This window comes from Rhyacophila brunnea, unplaced genomic scaffold (assembly GCF_057557595.1).
Source record: "Rhyacophila brunnea isolate RB1 unplaced genomic scaffold, BYU_Rbru_1.0 scaffold_12, whole genome shotgun sequence".
Classification (NCBI taxonomy): Eukaryota; Metazoa; Arthropoda; class Insecta; order Trichoptera; family Rhyacophilidae; genus Rhyacophila; species Rhyacophila brunnea.
This window is the reverse complement of record NW_028232774.1, coordinates 17,477,542-17,500,259: the sequence shown is the minus strand read 5'-3', so window position 1 is coordinate 17,500,259 and position 22,718 is coordinate 17,477,542. Positions and strand designations below refer to the sequence as shown.

Here is a 22,718-nt window from a genome sequence, read left to right as displayed (position 1 = left end):
TCTCGCTTTAATGTTTTAGAATATAGTCATATTTCGGTACATGAATGTGCAGTGGTGTTAAAATTTTTTACATTTATTAATTTTTAAACGCATTTATAAAACCATTTGTATAATTTATGACGAGATAATTTTAGTAAAATATTCACGATAAAAAATTATATTGATAATCTATGTGATCCCAAATTTGACAAGAATTAGGCATTTTATTATTCAAAAAATCGGCAAGATTAATACATTTGAAGAAAATTCTAAACATATTAATTATAAGCTATGTCTTAGACTATTCAAGTGTGATAAACATCATAAAACATAAATACACCATTTCTTTTGGCATTCCCCAGTGGTTAAGCTACAACATACGGCCGTAGCCATAAATTGACAAACTATAATTAAATTAGGGAGTAAAATTATGTTAACGCGCGTGTTTGAACATGTACCTAACCGAATTTTTTTTTAAACGGTACATGTTCAAATACGCGCTTTAATATTATTTTACTCCCTACTTCAATTATAGTTCGCCAATTTATGGCTACGGCCGTACGTTGTAGCTTAACTACTGGGGAATGACAAAAGAAATGGCGTATTTAAAAAAAACACTACCTTATTCTTAGGTCAATAATTATTATAAAGTAATCATTATTCGTAAGATGTTTATCACACTTGAATGGTCAAAGACATAGCTTATAATGAGTATCTTTAGAATCATCTTCAAATCTTGCCAATTTTTTGAATAATAAAATGCCTAATTCTTGTCAAATTTGGATCACAGAGATTATAAATATAATTTTTTATCGTGAATATTTTACTAAATTTATTTCATCATAAATTATACTAATGGTTTTATAAATGCGTTTAAAAAATAATAAATCTAAAAAATCTTAACACCACTGCACATTCATGTACCGAAATATGACTATTTTCTAAAACATTAGAGCGAGAGGTACGTATGTAATTCGCCGTATATTGATATCAAATTCATGTCTAAATAAAACATTTAAAAATACGTAGGTAATAAAAACAAAAGACAAAAAGACAGGTAGGCAAGTAAATTAGAAATATAATCATATCGTATAATTGATATACAATTCTGGTTGGTGCTCGTAAGTATCAAGTCGTACAAATATTTGATATTAATGACAGCGTTGTTATCAGATATTCGTTACCAGTCAATATGAAATTAATGTACTTATAGAATCTAATGAAATTAGAACATTACCTACTGTATCCAATGCTTCACGGCCAACGCGATTTTTTCTATCTCAATGCTTTACGGCTATCTTTCTTGTAAGATGACACGATTGACTGTACTACAGCGAAATGTAAAGCCGGGTACTCATTAGCGAGCCGTAACTGTGACAGTTGAAGATACAGTATCTATTGTGGACGTCAAATAGCTAGTTCGCATCTAGAGTTGGTTCAAGTACCTGGAACGGTTACAGTTATGGTTCGTTAATGAGTACCCGGCGTGATACGTACAATTTACCGTGTGCGGAAATGTGTACGTAGGTATGCAGTTCGCCGTATTTCACCGTGAAATGTTGTATCGGAAATATATGGCCGAATATTAAAGACCGTCCAACCTCTTTGGGTCATATAGTACTGACATAAAATTCATGTCTAAATAAAACACGGTTTTTGTTGGTTTACACTTTACAGGAAGCCAGCAGCAATCAAATTTTGAAAATAGCCGAAATACTGGATTATTTGTTAGGTTAGGTTTTCCGTCTTGAATTCATGAATTTTTCAAAAATCGGCTATAAAAATTTAATTAATTTTAATATCGAATCTAATAAAATTGTCGACCGTATAGTATACGGTCATCTCTTTTCGATAGAAAGCTCACGGCGAACTGTGCTACGGTGAAATGTTTTACCTACAATTTACATGTAACCACAACTTATATATTGTAACCACCGAGGAGAGTCGTAGATTGAGGGAAAGGCTTGGTTAGCATAGTAAAAAGAATATCATATTATATAAAATACAGAACTGCGGTTTTTCCTTGATCGGAAAGTTAATGCTTAGTATATAATACATGTACCTAGTTATGATAAAACAGTGTGACAAGGAACGAAAAGTACTTCAGAAAGCGTGTAAAATACTGAGAGTTGTTTATTTTTTGCAGAAATTAGCGCCAACGGCGTTGCTGGAGATCCATGTGAGGTATTGAGTGACTCTGGTGTTGATACCGGGCTTAGTGGTTGCACAGCCAAAACCTCCAGTAATAATACCGAGGAGGTATAACCTCATGTTTGATGCGTCTTGGTACAGGACTGGGCCACCAGAATCATGCTGAAAACAAACAAAAAATAATGTTAATCTATTGTAATAGTCTTGTGAATTCTAAAAAAATACATCGCAAGAAATTCTTATTATATTGACAAGTACTCCGTCAGGGATTTTATCTTTGGGTTATTAAGCCATTGGAGACCGGGTGATTTTTTCAGGATCACTTAAAAAGGTATTGAATTCTTCTATTATATGTTTATATTTCAGGTTAACTTAGGTCAAAATGGAGTTTTATGGTATTATCAGAGCATATGCCTGGGCATTCCTTAAACGTTGTAGATAATCTATTTATATAATTTTGAAGCTTTATCATCCTTTATATTTATTTTAAACATTTAATGACTGCATAAAGTATTTTTATGACATAAAATAGTATGAAAAATTAGGGTTTGGGTCGAAATCCCGATGGCCGAAATCCCGCACGGCCGAAATCCCGAATGCCGAAATCCCGAAAGCCGAAATCCCGAAAGCCGAAATCCCAAAAGCCGAAATCCCAAAAGCCGAAATCCTGAATGGCCGAAATCCCGAATGGCCGGAATCCCGAAGGCCGAAATCCAGTACAGAACAGTAATAATTGCGAAATTTTTACAATAGATAAAAACCATTTTTGTAGAACAAATGGTTTTTGTTTCTCTTTCAAAAATTGCACAATTCAAGATAAGTGTTAAGATTGCCCAATTTTTTCCGGATAGACAAAAACTCATTTGCTCTACAAAATAATGGTTTTTGTCTCTCTTGTAAAAATTGCGCAATTCAATATAAGTGTTGAGATTGCGCAATTATTACTGTTTGTATTTTTTTTATTTTTCGGGATTCCGGCCATTTGGTATTTCGGCCATTCGGGATTTCAGCATTCGGGATTTCGGTATTCGAGACTTCGGCCTTCGGGATTTCGGCTTTTGGGATTTAGGCTTTAGGGATTTCGATCATTCGGGATTTCACCATTCGGGATTTCGGCCTTCGAGATTTTGTCCGGCACCCGAAAAATTACTCATTTCCTCATTAATAAAATCATATTATTACTTATAAGTAGCTTGGTACATAATGTAAAAAATGAGAAAATAGTTAGGTATGTATATTTAATAATTCATGGCTAAACCCCACCACCTATAAAGTCGTCGAACCGCCATTGATTTCTAATATAATGTAGTTTTCGAAATAGCGAAAAATATTCAGTAGGAAATAAACCTGAATCACTTAGCTAATCAGATAAAGGAATACAAGGTAATTATTTAATTTTGTAATATATTTATTGCATGAAGATTTTTTTCTATAGATACTTCGCACATGAAGGTAATTATATTTATTGGAATAATTAAATTTGCTTACCTGGCATGCATCTTTGGCAGAGGCGAACGTGCATAGAGTTCGCGAGTTGACAACATTTGCTCCTAAGGTAGTTATGCAAGAGTTCTGGTCGACAACCTTCAAGGCCACTTTCTGGAGATAGTCAGAATCTGCGCCAGCAAACGATTGCGTCCCCCATCCTGAAATGATCGATTTTTCGTTTGTTTGAAATTGTTTAGAGTTCCGTAAGGATAACGGATGTACGTCAAGGGACTTTGCGTGTCAGACGATATCTCGAAGGCTAAAATCTCGAATGCCGTATTGTAATAAAATAAATAGTATGACATAATTGCAAAAATACTACATTTAAAAAAGTGCAATTTAAGATAATTTATAGAGATTTTGACTTTTAATTTCTGTGTATTTTGTAAAGTTGGCAAGATTGACATATTATTATACGAGTACGTATCTGTTGTATGCAGCCTATTATAAATCACCAAGAGAGCTATTGTATCGGAAACCGATGGCTGTATAGCTTTTAGATCAAATTCATGACCAAATAAAATACATAGTAAAACCACTGGGATACAAGGAAAAGACAAAAGAAAATAGGTAGATAAGTAAATTAGAAATATAATCATATAATATTTATATTTTATATAAAAATCTGAATTATACAAAAGTGGGTTCCCTTGAATATCAAATCGTACTTGTGTAACTATCAAATATTTGATAAATTTGATAATTTAACATATATATTTTGACATCGATCAATATCAAATTAATATTCTTATTGAGTCTAATAAAATTGGAAATTACTGTCTGCAATGGTTCACAAACAATGCATCATTTTTTATCTCAATTCTATACGGATATTGTTTTTTGGTACAACGGTTAATGTAAATGTAATACCTACGCACAATTTTACATCTCGCGGGTAAAGCTATCGTCGACATGTATCGATTGATTTTCGTAAGAGCTAACTTCTCAATTTTACAGGAGACAAAAACACAGTTCATTATAAAATTATTATACCATTAATTGTTTAATTAATTTATGATTGCTGTGCTTATCCATTGGTTTGAAAATAATAATAGCATTAATAACAAACGTGAGTTCTTTGAATTATTCAATGTTATGAATAAACTACGTAGGACCTATAATTTTTCTTACAAAGCAGTTTAACAATTGAATACTTTTTTACGCATAATAGTTATGTGGTAAAGTGTGAAAACTGCTGTTAAATCATTTTTTCTTACGTCTTTTAGCTGGCACTCATATCTAAGCTTGCCTCGTCTGCCGCACGGCCATAAATCAAACCTTCTAGGAACGTCGATCCGATATTGCAGATGAAGAACGCGCACATATACCTAGCGACAGTCGCACGCAACCTCTTGAAACGTATAGATATTAGGATGCGGCGACCGGCGAGCGAGTATAGGAATGACCAATTTGTAGATGTGTGTAAGCGTTCTGGCGTCTTCGACTCGCAGCCCGAAATGCGTGAGATTTTTTGACCAACCTGCGGAGCTCCATTTGGCAACGTGTGTTTTATGAATAACGATGACGTCACATCAACGTAGTCGACACGTTGCAGACGAGACGATTTTTCGTGTGCGAGCCAACTTAATCTTCAGACCATTGATTATTCAATAGCATGATGATACAGTTCAGAGTTGGTAAACTTTTGGTACAAAAGTATCACAGCGATGAGATTGTTTACTGCTTTTTTTTAAATTACACTTTTAGATTACACTAGATTTCGGTCTTCAGAATATCCGGCACCCACATTTTAAACATTTGAGTTTAAATATTCTAGTATAGAAAATAGTTTACCTAAGACATCGACGTTAGCATTTGTAAAGGTACTGGTGGTGTACTTGAAGGGAAGACATACTGGCCCCACTCTGTCGCTGAACACAATTAAGGAATCGGTTTTCACAAGACCAATATCATAATCATAGCCGTTCCTGAAATATAAATAATTCAGTTATTGCAATACGATATAATTATGTATATAATGTGTACTATGTAGTATACATACTAGGTATGTACCTACTAAGAGTACCTATGTAGATGTTTCAGACCAATGTCAAATTTAGAAATTCTGATTATGTACTGTTATTAATTTATTATGTTTTTTTTAATAGGATATTTTTGAAATATGATACTTATATAATATTAAATTCACCGAATATACACGAAGTTTAATAATTAATAATAACAACCCTCTAGACTCTAGGGCCTAGGCCCTCGGGCAGTGAAGGCTATGACACGCGACTAAGGTTACAATGTTCATCTAATTTATCTAAAATCGATTGAATTTTTCAAGTTTACTTCATCTGGCATACTGGCTTAGTTAGAACCCGCGAAAATGTTCAATAATATTTTTCTAGATGTAGATATATATGTCAATGTTTGCGAATAAAAAGTAAAAGTATCGCAGAATGTAACTAAAAAAATAATTATGTAAGTATGTTTAATTCAATGAAAACATAGTACAACGCTATTTTGACCATCATTGGTAACATATGACTGCAAATCATAAAATGATTTCAAATTGATATTGAAAGTAAAAAATCGCATTTGGTATTGGTTTGATTGAAACATGTGTGTTTTTTTCTTTCAAAACGCATCCTAATTTTTTTCCAAAAAGTCTTCATTGTGACTTGTGTGTTATTTGTGTGTAAATTTAGAATATATATATTTTGCTAAATATTTTTTTTAAATACGTCAATTGGTTTCGACTACCTAATAGTTCCCTCCAAACCAACCCGCCCCGTACCACACTCGGTCTTAATCGAGCGTATCACGATGCCCTGCTTTTGGACGCGAAGCATAACCAGTAGTTTCCGCCTGGGAATGTCTCAGGAGCAGATGCATAAGTCTTGGCCATGCACTCAAGTGTTCTTTGACTGAGTTTAGAGACTTTCTAATAAAAGTGCCCATAGGAGAGAGGAGCACGGAGAATTAACAAAAAATAAATGATTCTAATTAATTTTCATATATGTAGGTATGTTAAAACAAAACTAAAACCATACGGACACACTAACACTAAAGTATGTGAAGAGACCTTCACGTCCACGATAAGACGCCGCAAATTTTTAAAAAGCATTATAGTTGGCCTTTTGGCGGCCAGGTTGGACGGCCCGGTGGACTGGTTGGACCGACTTGAGGATCTAACAAGCGACTATCTTTTCCAAGATTTTTAATATAATTTTGAGAAAAACGTTCGCCATCCCTGCCCTGAGGTATTATTATGTGAAAAAGCCGACTGCCGGGCACGAAGTTGTGAATTTCGATCGTAGTGCCAGTTGTTCATGCTTATTCATCGAATGCAATATGGTGAAATTATTATATAAAATGATAATTGTTGGCTAAATGGTAAACAACACAAACGAAAACTCTTCCAAATTATCCCGCCTTGTACCACACTCGGTATTAATCGAGCGTATCGCGAAACCCTACGTTTGGTGTGAAGTATCAGCAGTTTTTTTTACTCCTAGTGATGTCTTAGGAGCAGATACCCAAGTCTTGCTCTCAACTGAGTTTTGACTGAGTGTACTAAGTTGAATTAAGTTAATAAAAAATGACATGCACGGAGAACTAGCAAAAAAAGAAAAAAAAATAATTAAAAATATAAAACAAAGAATAAATCTACGCGAAACGAAAGTTTATTGAGTATTTAATTTAATTTCGGGTATACAACGTGATCGTAAAACCTATAGTTCTCTACGGATGCGAAACCTGGAGCATTACGGAGAAACAAGAAAAGGCTATCCAAGTATTTGAAAACAAAATTCTTCGAAGAATACTTCGACCAATTAAAGAGGACCAAGGGTGGCGCATTTGTAAGAATTCCAAACTTTACGAGTCTTTCAAGCCGAAGATCAGAAATATTCTGAGGGCAAGAAGGCTGAGATGGGCCGGCCACGTTGTAAGGTGCAAAGAAAGCAGAGCTCTCTACAGGGTCTACAAGGGAGTCCCAGTGGGTATCCGGCCTCTAGGCCGACCTCGGAAGAGATGGTCGGACGCCGTCAGCAGGGATGCAGCGAAGCTGGGTGTGACCGACTGGAAAAGAGAAGCTCTGGACAGAGACTCCTGTAGGATGGTTGTGCAGTCAGCCATGGACCTAAATGGACCTTAGCGCCAGTTTAATCAATCAAATCTAAAAAATACGGATATACAACTTTTTTTGCGAACAGATTACCGCATTGCATCTATTTCTACTACCATCGTAATCTTCACTTTAGTGCTCCGGCCTGACTACAGTCGGCCTTGTTATGATAACATGTCCTTAGTAATCATGGCGATGGTGATGTGATAGATACTCACGCAAATTGTGGATGTTTAACAAACTGAATAGCCTTCTTCAAAACGGTCGCAATAGAGTCATCTGAAATTTAGATAAAAAAACAATCAATAAATATAGAATTATTAATTCCAACACATTTATCTATCGTGATCTAAATAGTTTTAGTTAATTACAATAACTTAAAATTTAGAAATTGTGATAACTTATATTAAGATTTTTAATAGCGAATAATATATTCAATAATTACGATGATAAAACTGTGCTTTTGTATGTAAGTAGGTAGGTATACTATTATGATTAGGAGTTGTTTTTTTTAATAAAACATATTGTTGAGACTAAGGATTCCAATCCCGGGATCCCGAGCTATTTTCGATACCTATGAATCCCGGGATTGATAAACATAATCCCTAAACTTTCGGGATTGATTTTTTATCAAGTTTTATGGAAAATAAAATAAAAACGAAAATATAACAGAAAAATACTTTAAATAACAAATAACTACATTAGAAATAAACTGAGTTTGAATGAAGTTTGATTTATATGCATTTGAAAGTTGTCGATTCATTTTATTTTTTCACATAAATTAATAAAAATGAGAAAGATTGGGGAAAAACAATGCTTCGCACTATTAACAAAGTAATTCCACCATGATCTCATACGTTTTACGGCAGTTTCATATTTGGCTGACTAATTAGATTTATGAAGCGGGAAGGCCATAAGAACACCATGATTTGCTTTACTATTTTAAACCTCGCTAACCCATTCATTAAGTCTTTACTATCAGAAACAGCAATCTCATATTAAATTCACATTATTATTTATATTACAATATTATTTACTCCATTGAACGTATGTATTTCCAAGATTGAACGTATACAATATTAAATATAAATGTCTTAAATAGTATAAATTATACTAGATTTATTTTTGACCGATTTTGTCAATGGTATTTGTAAATATAAAATTTTTATATTACCAATGGAAAAAATGCCAATCCCGGGACCAGTCCCGGGATCCCGCGATAGTCAAATTGTAATCCCGAAATCCCGGGATCAGATTTTTGGCTCGGGATTGGATTCCCTACTCGGTAACATATGAAGCGCTGGTCAACCCAGGGTCCAGGCGATTGATTTTATTTATGTTTAAAAATAGGCACGCATTGAATTGCCCATCAGCAAAAATAAAAGTGGATATAAAAGATGATAAATCACAAAGATAAAATAAAAAGTCGGTATGATGATGAGAGGACATTATAAATGTCAACATTTATAAAGTAGTTTTTGTCTTCTGTTAATTTCACACGACCCTCTTCAAGCCCCGGCTCCTAGAATAAAACCCTGTTGTGGGAACCGGGAGTGAATATATTAGGAGATAATTATTTCGTGGGATTAACGCCCACGCACATCGACCACAATGCTGTAGACGTAAAATTTGTTGCAATTAGATAGAATGCCTATATCGTTGTGGTCGATGTGCTTGGGCGCGAATCCCAAGAGAAGCAGGTTTGATTCCAGCTGGGTGTCGTATTTTTTTTCAAAAAAGATTTTTTCTATTGGTTATAATATTTTTTCTCAGAAGTGTTTTCAAAATTATGTATGTTTAATATTTATTTGTCGAATATTTGTGTAGTATGATGCTCTATCTAAGTTGTGTAAGTTTCATTCGAAAAATATGCTTGCTGTTCCATTTTAACTACAAATGTGCTCCTGGTAAAAAAAAGGTTTAGGACTTCTGTAGTAAACTGTTGGAAGGTAGGTCATCAAAATTTAAAGTTAGATAGGTACTTACTTATTTTAATATTGTGCTCTCCTATGAGAATGCCGACATTTGCGGGCTGCTGGTTGGTCAGACAGTGTGCCGCTGTCAGAACCCAGCGTGAATCAATGATAACAGCGCCGCAGTACACAATTTTGAGTTGGACGTCCACCAGGGCTACCATCATTGGAAATTCATTGATTAAGGTCTGTGTTCCGCCTACAATCCTCGTCTAAAATAATATCACATATAAATAATTACTCTCCGTCGACTCATTTAAATTCATAATACTCGGCTGGGATCAATTCACTGCTGGATGAACGTCTCCCCATAGGTCTTCTGGTTCTCAGCATTTTGATGTCGTGTTCACCAGTAGGTAGGATGGTTCTGTAGCTGATTTAATGAGACCGTATTAGTCAGTGGCGGGTTAAAAAATTAAAGGCCCGAAACACTGATAAATTTTAAGGGACCCCAAGATAGAAAAAGAAAATAAAAACCAAAAATTCCAACTACCAACGTAGCTAGTCAAAAATCTCTACCAAATACAATTTACAATTGAATGTGACAGTGATGATACATAATAATATCAGAAGCTAATTTTTTATATACTCGTACAATAATTATCTATCTAATCTTGCAGGCCATTTTGATGTAAGTGCAGGGATTTTGTTTTGCTTTGGGTATTATTATATACCCAATTTGTGAGAAATATGAATATTTTTATAATTTATATTTTTGTTAATAATTGTATGACTGTTCTAACTGTTAATTTTTCACACGAATTGATTGCGTTATATGCGTAAAATAAAATCGTCCCTGAATGCCACATATAGATTTATTTGAATGAAATAAACATAAGCCGGCGTAAAGTTGAGTATCAATAAACTATAAAATCGAGACCGTTGAGTTTAGGTGAGAGTTTACGTGTCAGACGCATAGGAAGCATCACATAACATATTGATAGGGTATACATGTGAGCCCAGTCGTCATAGAAGAGAAGAGAGATTTGGTGTTAGATTTAATAGTGGTCAACCCTTAAAACCCATTAAATGCAAACCTTCCGAAATGTCCTCAAATATCATCAATATTGAATGAGAAAATCACCACTGGTATTACTGTTTATTCATACAGCGGTTATTCATTAAACGCGCAATGTGTCCACTCCATTGCCATTTAATCAGTTTGATGACATCTATCATACTGTGTCAATGACGTTATTAATGGACAACGCACTCAATACAGTAGCTAGCAAGTAAATTTGCGCATAGCGACATTTGCACATGTATAGGTAGACATCACGCAATTTCCGTTATGCGATATCAAGCATCGGGAATTTATAGCAATATCACCTTTGGCGTAATGGCGTTAGAACAGATTATGCCATTTGGCAGACCCGATAAAAAAGTGAAAGTCATTTTTTTTCCCGGTGCTTCGTCCATATTAATATCATTGTACTGCGTCCTTATCCATAACCATATTGTCGTTTTTACTCGATGTGTCCAGGAGGAACCTTCCTATAATACTACTAAACCGTGTTACTGCGCAAGGTTGGCTTTAGATTTTTAATACTGTAGGAGTCGTCGATTTGATGGTCGATGGTGTTGTAGATGAAAGACGATCGTGGTGATTCGTGATGATGGAGGATTGAGAGTTTATTTATGGTTACATAAGTACAAGGGTACAATCGGTACAATATTATAAATATACTGACAGTACATAGACTGACATAGTAAAGGACCAGGTACTTAGATTCGAGTGACATTTCCGATGAATTATTATTCGCTATTTATACAATCAAAATAATATTCTTTTTTATTGAAATAATCGAGTCAGCTATTATCTGGCATTTGCGTCAATGGACTAAGTGAAAAACGGAAATTTATTATTGCGGTCAGCTCCTTACTGAGTTTGCTATAATTTGACACTATGGAAAATAGATATTTAATTTGTAATTCTCTATAATACTATGTAAAGAAGATACAATGAAAAAAGTGTGTTTTTAACTTACAGTTTTCTTCCATCCACAATCACACTGTGGTGGAGTGACGATAATCGCAGCCGCTGTGAGAGTGCAGCTGAACCTTCCACCAGCGCTTGCCGCCGAGGAGATCAGACCTTAGAGAATAATTGAGATTTTACAAATTACACACTCAATATCGGTCCGCAAAAATTATCGTTGTAATATAATATAATATGTTTATATACCAGTGGTGAAGGGCGGAGGTAGGCTGTTAAGATCCGACATAAATAGTAGGTACACACTACACTTTGTCAGTCAAACGTATTTGTTTTCATTGGACTAATGGTACGTTTACATTTGACACTAATATCGTCATATTTATGTATGACACCATATTCACTTAAGTGTAAACAGTAAGTATATTTGTATCTGCCACTTATTTTGCGTGTGTCGACTCTCACCTGCCACTTTTTCAATCTACTTATATACGCAAATGTAAACACCGCGTATACGACAAGTTCGAACTTGGAGCGATATATCACCGAAGTTGGACCACCGTCTACTTTTATGTCAAGTACCTGACACATTATTCGTAGTTTAACAGGTACCTAGTGAATTGCATATGTATATTTCTAAAACAACGGACAATCAATAATCATAGGTAAACCATGAATGTATGCCCAACGTTTACGTTAATAAATGTACTGTAGCGATCTGTCAAAAATCATAGACAATGAGAAATAAATCGGATGTGCCGTGTTCTATGGATTTTGTTCGAAAATAAAATATCGCTTGTTCTCGGCACATACGATTAATTCTGATGCACTCTGTGAAGAAAAAATGCGCTTCAAATGGTATTACCTAATTCATTTTGGCCCACACCTGCACTGGTATTATGATAATATTATATTGATTATGCAATGACGATCAAGTGCTAGATATCGCAATGTTACTGTTAATCGTTCTTCTACGCATTTCTGAATTGTGTGTCTTGTTTTTTGGCAAAAGGTCCAATCTTGCAAACTAAAGTTCACAAATTGAGTTGGATCTTCGATTTTAAACTCTGACATTAAACGGAAGGCACCTAGTTCTTCTCGTCGCTGAATCCATTCCCGCATCCATCTAGACCATTTTTTCCTCCTTTTTGTTGCCAAAAGACTTATAGAAAGATAGAAAATAATAACACTCGCTGCTTTCTTTTTTAACATTCCCATATTGACAACTGACATAACGTTTTTGAGAAGTATACGAAATAAGTGTCCGAATAAGTTACAATCCCATATGTAAACACCGCATATATTTATTCCAAATGTTGCCATTGAATAAAGTGTCGGGACTTTATTTCAACGAGAAGTATACGAGCATTTTATGTCAGATCCATGCAGGTGTAAACAGTAAGTGAATTTTTATGTCAGACACATAAAATAAGTATAACGGTATAAGTGTCAGATGTAAACGTACCATAAGACTACAATGTGAAGATAGTGTTTGTTAGTTTTTAAAAATCAATTAAACTCTGCCTAATCCAAGCCGTAGTAGATAGTAGTCAAAAAATATTGGTTTATCTATAAAATATCTCATATTATGGCATTAAACCATACATAATTTTAGATGTTTCATAGAGATAGAAGAATATTTTTTATCGATTATGGTTTGGCTCAGGCAGGGCTTAATGAATTTTAATAAACTTACCAGCACCGTCTGTAATATGTATTCTTAAATCAACGAAAACAAATAAGTATCATTGAAAAAATGTGCACTATTTTTATCGAATCGCCCAAAGTATACCTAAACTATTATGGTTTCGTTTAGGCAGGATTTATTTGAATTTTACAAACTAACCGGCACCATCTGAAAATTGTATTCATAGTTTAATGAATACAAATAAGTATGACTGACAAAATTTAGTATAACTCAGCGAAAGTCTGACATAAAGTATTTGGTAAGTAATTATTTTTATATGCTTTAACTTGCTTTAACTCACTTTATAAATTTTATAAAGTAAAGTTACATGCCTACTTTATAAATCATTATTACTGTGGAACCGGTGGGCGGTTAGAAAATTTTACTACTAACAGAGATACAAAAGTGGACGGTATGTATGAAAAGGTTGACTACCTCTGATTAGGCGTTAGATTGACATAGTCATATACATATCGTGATGCATATAATGTGATTTTTTTTTATAGATGTGATATTGTGGAAAATTGAGCAACGTATACAAATAAAGAAGTTTTCCATTAATTTTTAATGGACGATTTATTAACTCGATTATAATATGTGCTGTTATCAAAGATCAGTAGGTAACCAAAATAAGAAAAGTAGATGTGGTATAATGCTTTATAGGTGAAATTGTAAACGTGTATGAACTCTTAGATTATTCGAATTAGAATTTCATTATTATTTTTATCAGATTTTATAAGGAAATTGCACTATTTAAAAAAATTAATATTCAGAAATTATATGAAAAACGTTATTTTCGAAGTCAAATTGATGTAAATAATTTCGAATTTCGTTGTAATTAGGTAGAGTTAATGTGTCTAAAAAGTTAATCTACATTATTGGAATTTCGATGGATACGGATTCGAGTTCCGCCCGGCACGATATTTTTTTTATTTTTTGTAATGTGTATGTTTCTGAATTGTGTCAGATTTATGTATATTCAATGAAGAATGCTACATTCTCAAATCTTGTGAATTATTGGTTGAATAAAAAATGTTTGTTAAAATATAGGTAGGTTAGTAGAATGGTGTCATTATTCTGGCAGTGTAGGCGACTCATTTAGGTATTGGTAATGACACTAACACACCGTTCTAAAGTGATTTCGTCGTGGCTGCAATACTAGAAGAATCTGTCCTTTCTCTACTTCCGACTATGATCATCATTTTTCTTACAGTAATTATTGTTTAATGTCTACTAACTAAATAATGATGCTTATATTTTTTAAAAAATAATTAAAAAATGCTATTACTATTTATTAATTAAATTTGTTCTCATCATAAAATGAAAAATATTAGGACGTACGTTAAAAAAGTATAAATTATACATAGTTTCATAAATAAATAAAAACCTTAATAATGTTTGCCTACCTTCAGCACATTTTTATAATCACGGTCATGATAATATTATGAACATTATGTACCTACTTATAGTTATTTTAATTTTAAATATTTTTTTAACACACACATAATAACATAAACAGTTATCTTAATTTTATCACAAGCGATTGTTTATTTTAGGTTTAGTGACGCGTGATGTCTTGAAAGTTTATTATACAAATATACAAATAAAAAACGAGACCTGAATTAAAACTGTACACATAAAACATGAGGTAAAATAATGAAAAAATACGTGCTTCTGAGATTAAATCTCATCAAATATGCATTCTAATTAAGTAACTTAAATGCAGTGTGATAAAAAATGCTTCCAAAATAATATAACACAAAAGATTATTAAGATTGTAGCTACTAATATTTAAAAACAATAAAAAGATTTGATTGCGTAGTTACTGGACATTAGCTCTCATATCTCAACTCGCCTCGTCTGCCGCACAGCCATCAATCAAACCTTCTAGGAACGTCATTCCTATGTTGCATAATATTATGAAGACCGCGCACATCTACCTAGCGACAGTCGCGCATAACCTATCGAAACGTATATATTTGGATACACATCATTGTTTGGATAAGACTCACAGCCCGGGTCCCCGGGATCCCAGATGGGGTCCTGTGACAAATTCACATTATATAACATTTTTTGACAATTGTAAGTTTACCTTGGACTTCAAATAAAAAATATTTTTCATTTTAATGTTTTCAGATACATATTTATTAATTAATACAGTTGAAATTGTAAATTACCAAAAAAATGTCTCAAATTGCAAGCTTCTTATTTTTCTGCTAGGTGCCTCTGGTAGGTAAAGACATCACCTTAACAGAATCTTCCTATATTCATATAATTTGATTGCTTTTGAAAGTAAATTATTGTTCATAAAACAAAACTGATCGTTGGCAAATTTTAACCATTTCACTTATCACTAAAATATGTGTATCTTACCAACTGATATTCGATTGGACGTTGAATAGACATCCACAGTTCCAGTTCCACAGTATATTTCAGCATTAGCAAGTGTTGGATCTCCAGTCTTCGACACACGAAAACTGTCTCCCGCGCAGCCAGTTGTCTGGAACAGAATTAATTTTATTTTATAAAATGTATTGGTATTCCCCGCATGGAAATATTATTTTACGACACGCGTTTTGCTCACTATTTCCAATGGTATTTTTCTTCTTCTTGCTTGTTATATCTTATAGAGTCTATAAGATAAGTCTCCAAACTTTTTTGATCGCGTACCCCGTAAATTTAAATTACAATTATGTAAAAAAATTACAGTGAACAGTAAGTGAACAAATAGCCGTTTAGGTCATTATATAATAATCAAACAAACTGTTAGATATTACTCATTATTTATGTTATAAACAGCATACATACTTACTAATACTAAATCTACTTCATCCTATGAAAATAACATACATTTAATGCCCAAATTCTCCTCCGGAAACCTAAACATCATGGTTAGGTATAGTCAAAATATCTATAATTCAAATTAAAAAAATATTCAAATTTCTCGTTAACGTATATCGCCTAGCGCTATACAGATACATAAGCCCAGTCGTACATTGAAAATCTTCTCGACTGGGATATACTCGTAGTCATAAAGTAAGACTGGACACAAAATGTTGATGAAATTTGTTGTATGCGACACCAGCTGTTTTTTTCCAATGAAAAAACAGACAATACGTCAAATGATGCTGGATGCCGCGTCGAAGACCTAGCAGCAAAACTAGGATGCCTTTAGCAAGAACAGGCAAACATATTCGTGCTTTACAAATGTTCAATGTTTAGATTGTTGAATGGTGATTGGAAATAAACGGTTTGACTCTCTTGACTACTGCACCAGTCAATTATTGACTGGCCGCCGAGGATTCGCTGCCAAGCTCTTTGACTTTGGACTCGTCACCCGACCAACATGCCCATGTGACGGAGAACTACAAGATGCAAACCACTGTGCTCCTCTCTCCCATGGTTACTTTTCTTTAGAAAGTATCTGTAAACTCAGTCAAAGCACTCTTGAGTACGTGGCGACTGCTGGGCATTGGGACTTGTTTTACGCTCTATGTAGTGAGGGGTCACTATATTTGTGCTGTTTTTTTTTCAATCTAAAATGTCTAGCAGTATGTGGAGGTCCATTTGGTTACATTTGTTATGTGAATACCAACAATATCATATCGACATATTCTACGCGTTGCAGTCGAGACGAACTTTGATGTATGACTCGTCTAAATTTTACTTACATCTCTCGCGTTTGTACATAAGTATTTTCGACCTTCGATGGGCAGTCCCAAAAGACCTGCGAGAAATTAAGCAACGTTGAAGTCCGTCGATAAAAGTATAGATAGATAGATGATTCTAGAAACCTACCCTTCAGCCTTAGTACCAATGCAATATAGTTTTTTTTTTTTTTCAATATAGTTGTAAACAGATACTCGAATCGCAAAGGGGCGCGCCGTGCCGTGCGGGCGGCGAGCACCCGCGAAATAAAGAATTCCATGAGTAGGTACTGTTTATTGCACAGTTTAAACAATTCTACTTAGGTAATATATGAAAATGCAGAGACTGCGCTAGATCGGACACATGCATAGAATAGCGGCGAGGCAAGAGAAGACCTGGACGCCCGAAATTGAGATGGCTGGACTGTACCACGGGACATTTAAAAATGCTCAGTCAAAACAATTGGAGAGTGTCGGCGCTGAATCGTCCAGGATGAAGGAAGTTTTTGAAGGAGGCCAAAACCCACTAAAGGTTGTAATGCCATAAATTATGATGACTAAGGTAATAAGAGACGTAAAATTAATAACGACCAAAAAAAAACATGTCTAATAACAAAGTGTAATATGGTGTCACATCGATTTCAGTGATCTGAAGTGCCAGTCAGTTACAGAATCAAACCGCCATACCTAAACAGCGTATAGCCTAGTAACTATTTCACAAATGCTTACCATAATTATTGATCAATAACTTTTTATAGACGTATCCCTTATATTATTGTGTTAATATTAATAATAAATCTAACTCTATACAGTGGTATCAAATTTGAAGTCCGTGTTTTATTTCACTTTTAATACAAAATAGTCATAATCCAAGTTCCTGCAAAACCCCCCCTTCTCTACTGAAATTCCAAAAATAAAGGACTCGTGAGAATCCCAACACTGAATCCAGCTAAGAGGATGTACCACTAAATAAATTTTTTCTCATTAAAATTCAATATGCACAACGGAACTTATTCGTTTGATAATATCGAAACAATCTGGTTTGAAAATTATGCTCTCTGATATTATGATACAAAGGTTTGGTTCGAAGTTTAATTTATTTGATAATTCTTGGTTCGATAAGCTAAATGTCTAATGTCTATAATAAGTACTTTCAATTTAAAGTTTATAAGCTACTAAACTTATAATATCAATGTCTATATTTGAATACAATATGGTTGTTATTATTCAATTCATTTCAGACCACTGTTCTAAACGAAGTTTGACTACTGTATAACTATTCGTTCTTATTTTTTATACTTTCCAATGTAAGTTCATAGATTGGGTAACAACAATCTTGCAAGGCACATACATTATGGAATTGACTTTCACTTGACACGCACACAGTCACACATATTTTCGAATAACCCAGGAAAGGGTCGCGGAGGAAGCGTGAAGGGGACGAGGCAAGTGCGTGAAAAAGTTCGTCATGTTTTGAGGGACAAACACTTGCAATAGCTCCATCTATATTTTTCTATAATCTAAGCTTTCACAGTTTGGAGCGTCTGTGTTGAAAAAACTAAGGTACATAGATTGCACTTATATATACTTACAGATGGAAGAGTAACGTCGCTACATTTGAGCCTACATACAGTGTTGACAGGACACGTTGCTTGCCATCTACATCTTATTCCAGCCGGGTACAGGTTAGGGTAATTTCTAGAATACACGTAGAATGTTTGCCCCGATAGAACCTGAAAATGCCAAGAATATATATTATCTTTATAACATTCTAATGTGCGGGATAAAATGAGTTATGTAGGATATAAATAAGCTGTAAGGGACAAAAGATAATGTTGCAAGGCTAATTAGATTAATTAATTGGCTGAATGCCAGGATGATACTGATAGTATCTAGTGAAACCGAGGGGAAAGAGGAACTCACATGTCTTCTGGGTAGATGTCCTGATCCGGTATCAATTCGGGTTGCAGAGTGTGTATGACGTCGGGACAAACGAGATAAATTATAACACAGATTCTAGATTTAAAATCCTGCGCAGGACAGCAATTTATTTAAGTTAAAACATATGCAAACATCGATAATTTTACAATATAGGCTACAACAAGGGTCTTACATTAAACACAACACTAGCGTTATATTTGGGGTCGGTTTATTATTGTCATCCCGCGCACGAACACTGGTTTGCTTTAATGGCAACTATATAGATTATTATTCACACGACAACGATAAGGGGTATCACTTTTCTAAGATATGATAGCTTTTGATTGATTATTTTTAACGCGAGGATCCTAACTGAAACACGTGTTAAAGGTATGCGCCGCGCCGCGAACGGCGGGGGAATATTTTGCCAGCTTCACTGCCAGATCGGAACTGATCCTCACTTTTGAAAAATATCTAAAAATCTTAATGGCGAGGGGTACTTTCACGCCCTGAAGGCGCGATTTCTGAGGGGTGCGGGGGGGTTGTTTGTCGCAGCTTGGGACTGTAAATCTTTGGGTGCAAATCAACCCTTCTCAGAAGTTGTCGGTCAAGCGGGAGCGCTATCCCGCACGGCAGAGAATTCAAATCTCCGGCCGGGGCCCTCCTGACTTTGATTAGATTGTGGATTTGGAATTTGAAATTGTCGCGCCGGGGTCTTTTTTTTTGTCTGGTAACACTAGGTACCTATATAAAATTTAGAATAACTTACGTTTTGGAAGTAATCACAGTTTGCATCTTGGGCACCAACTTTACCAGCGATCAAGAGAAATGACAGAACAACTATCAATCTAAGTACAAACTTCGACCCTGAAAATTAGAAAATAGAAATAAATCAGCTTTCTCTATTTTGTTTGAAGTAAAATGGAGAAAACCCTTTGCACAGCCGTAGACTTGGAGATAACGACTTTCAGCAGTGAGATTACGTTCAAGAAGCAGAATAACTATAATTATTTTTTAAATCAATACGTATAGTTGTTTATTTTTTAGTTGGCATTTAATTGGAAATATTCAATAAAAATTTGCTGACAATGTAAACAATATTAACTGTCTCGATAGTTATTATTTCGGTCTTCACACCAAAACGAAGACAATCTTACTTGAGTACATAATGATATTGCCCTTTTTAAGTAAGTAATTATTTTAGTTTGTGGTTTGGGACTATTGTATGTAATTATTGTCTACGTACAAAGATTTTTATTAGTTTTATAATTTTCCAGATCGATTCCAGAGAGATTTAAGCGCAATTAAATCATTAACTATAGAAAAAATTATACGTTATGCATTAAATCATTTGTTTGTAAATAAGAAAAGAAAACGGGGGTCTATTTCCTACGATTTTCCATGATCGCTCATTTAATAATGACGATTCATTTACCAAAAAACTTGTTTTATACATAAAATAAATATTAGTGCAAGGCGTTTTATTTTTTTTTATCACAGAGGGACTAATTTAATCATATCTTTCTAAATGTTTAACCTTTGAACGTAATTGAAGTTAACTTAAAATACAGGTATTTTCCAATTTAACGTAGCATAATAATGTACTTACAACAACAAATATATGAAAAAAATCTTAGTTAAAAACTAAAGGTAATATCATTTTATTACAACATTTTTATTAGCTCGTATTCTTATTTGACCGGTACAAATCTTGCAATCGATTTTTAACTAACTTCCCGACTAGCTAGACATTTGAAACTTTTAGAATATATCAGAACATGATGCCAATGCATTCTTTTAATACTTCTACCCATCTTTAAGCAGAATTGAATTAATTTTCAGTTAATTCTGTTATGTATGGAAAGTTATTTCAGAAAAATCCGTAAAAAGTAAAAGACTATTATTGGTTGCTAAGGCGGTGGTCCTAGCAAATAAATTATTAATATATACGTGCGTTACTATGGAAATCAAAATGAAATGTCAAAATGACATTTCAGTATTCTATTTTTGTTGGTAAGTATGTTTTTTATTTACTTTATATCAAGTACAAGTATGAGCATATTGAGCATAATAATTGAACAGAAAATTTAAAAACGTTGTATATAAAAAGCTCTTTTTGTCTTGTAATTATTTTTTTTTGTATCAAAGAAAATCTAAATATGTAGGTATATGCTGGTTCGAAAAACAAAAACAGCAATTTCCATTTTCGTTAAAATGTTGGCCAGTCATTTAACGTGTCATATTTCTTTCTCGTATGTATAATTTCTGAAAAAAGTATTCTTAAAATATATTGTTCGTCTTATAACGCTTCATAATAGTTTTTTTTACATATATAAAAAATTACATTTTAATTGACTCACTAACATTTTTCAAAAATGGAAACTACCGTTTTTGTTTCTAGAACTCTCATGATAATATGTTTGAAATACCAGAACCTCATTGTAAGAAAAAATAAGAGTGTTGTGCATAATAATTTAAAACAAATAAAACTGATTTAATCGTTAGTCTTGGATACCCTTTATTAAGTCTTATCTTCATATAGGAAGATTTATCTTCAAAATCTTGAGTGGAACTTCATTATAAATATATTTAAATAATGAATTGCACTTCTGCAACAAAATAATAATATATTTAAGCCAATAATTATTTAGATTTTACCAAAATCGGTTCTCTATAATAAATATATAATATACAAAAAATATAATTCGAAAGAATATAAAAAATAAAGTAAGTACAACCTATCATTTTCAAAAAACGTTCCAGAGTCTTATTATTGGTTAATATGTATGTGGTTATTAAAACATATGATTCAAGTAATCGTTTAGGTGGTTAAAATAAATAGAACTTGACTGTCTTACCGACGGTTATCAACTGACGTTGCCTAAAAAGCCATCGTAAATATATGACAAAAATTTTCACCGGAAAAATAGGAAGTTTGTTTTGACTTAATTCGACATAAACTATGTGTTAACAAAGATAACCACTACAAACACTTTGGGGTTAAATAATAAATTAACGATATTTAAACTATTATCATGTTTAATTAAACTTTTTTTACGTTCGAGACTTAAGAATGTATTCTCTAAATTAATTGTTACGATCCGATAAAATGCTAGTTTGAGTCCTGTCCAGCACTATTATCCCCCCAATATATATGTAAATGAGGTAATTCCGAATTGCGTGTATTATCATGTTATAAAACGTGTAGACAATGGGCCTGAGTATACATAAAAAACAGTGTTCCTCAACATTTTTACTCCTGCGTACCGGTGAAAATATGAGAAATATTTTGAGGACCGCTGACGCAAATTATAAACTATTAGGTATTTTTATAATATTTCATTAATTAGTTTTTAAATTTTCTATTATAACTGATAGATAGACCAGACATAATAACAGTCTGAATGTAAATACAAAAAATAAAATTCTATTGTTAACAGAAACAATGATGAATAAATGAAGATCTGTAAATAAATATTTAATAATTATTGTGCAAAATCTGCTACTCTTTGCTGGAATAGTAAATATCCGTGGCTTCAGTGATGTTTAAGAAAGACGAAGCTCTGTACTGATATCTATTCGATTTCTCTATTTAGTATTTATTACTGATGTGGCCAAGGCCTGAACAAAAACGAACCATAAGTACGAGTGAGAAAGCATTAAATTCTACTACATTCATTTAAAAAACTGCGAGCACGTGTTTTTCTGTTAAATATGAAGTTGGAGGTATTATTTTTTAGTTAATTTAGTAGAAAGTATGGTTAAATATGTTGGGATTGAATATGGTATCCGTACTGAGAAGCAACATGATGATATTAAACGTTTCATAGTTAAGTTAATAATAAAACAATTGCGGTTCTAC

The 22,718-nt window shown here is 33.5% G+C and overlaps 1 protein-coding gene across 1 annotated transcript; it reads right to left on the bottom strand.

The window, feature by feature from the left end:
- Positions 1 to 1,037: 1,037 nt before the first annotated feature.
- LOC147077839 (venom serine protease-like) lies at positions 1,038 to 21,729 on the bottom strand. Its single transcript, XM_085960870.1, has 10 exons — positions 21,595 to 21,729; positions 19,626 to 19,723; positions 18,529 to 18,669; positions 15,663 to 15,789; positions 11,655 to 11,761; positions 9,680 to 9,878; positions 7,912 to 7,972; positions 5,413 to 5,546; positions 3,619 to 3,776; positions 1,038 to 2,292 (listed from the first exon to the last, which is right to left on the bottom strand). Exons 1-10 carry the CDS (start codon positions 21,599 to 21,601, stop codon positions 2,113 to 2,115), a joined length of 1,212 nt encoding a protein of 403 aa, XP_085816996.1. The 5' UTR covers positions 21,602 to 21,729; the 3' UTR covers positions 1,038 to 2,112.
- Positions 21,730 to 22,718: the final 989 nt, after the last annotated feature.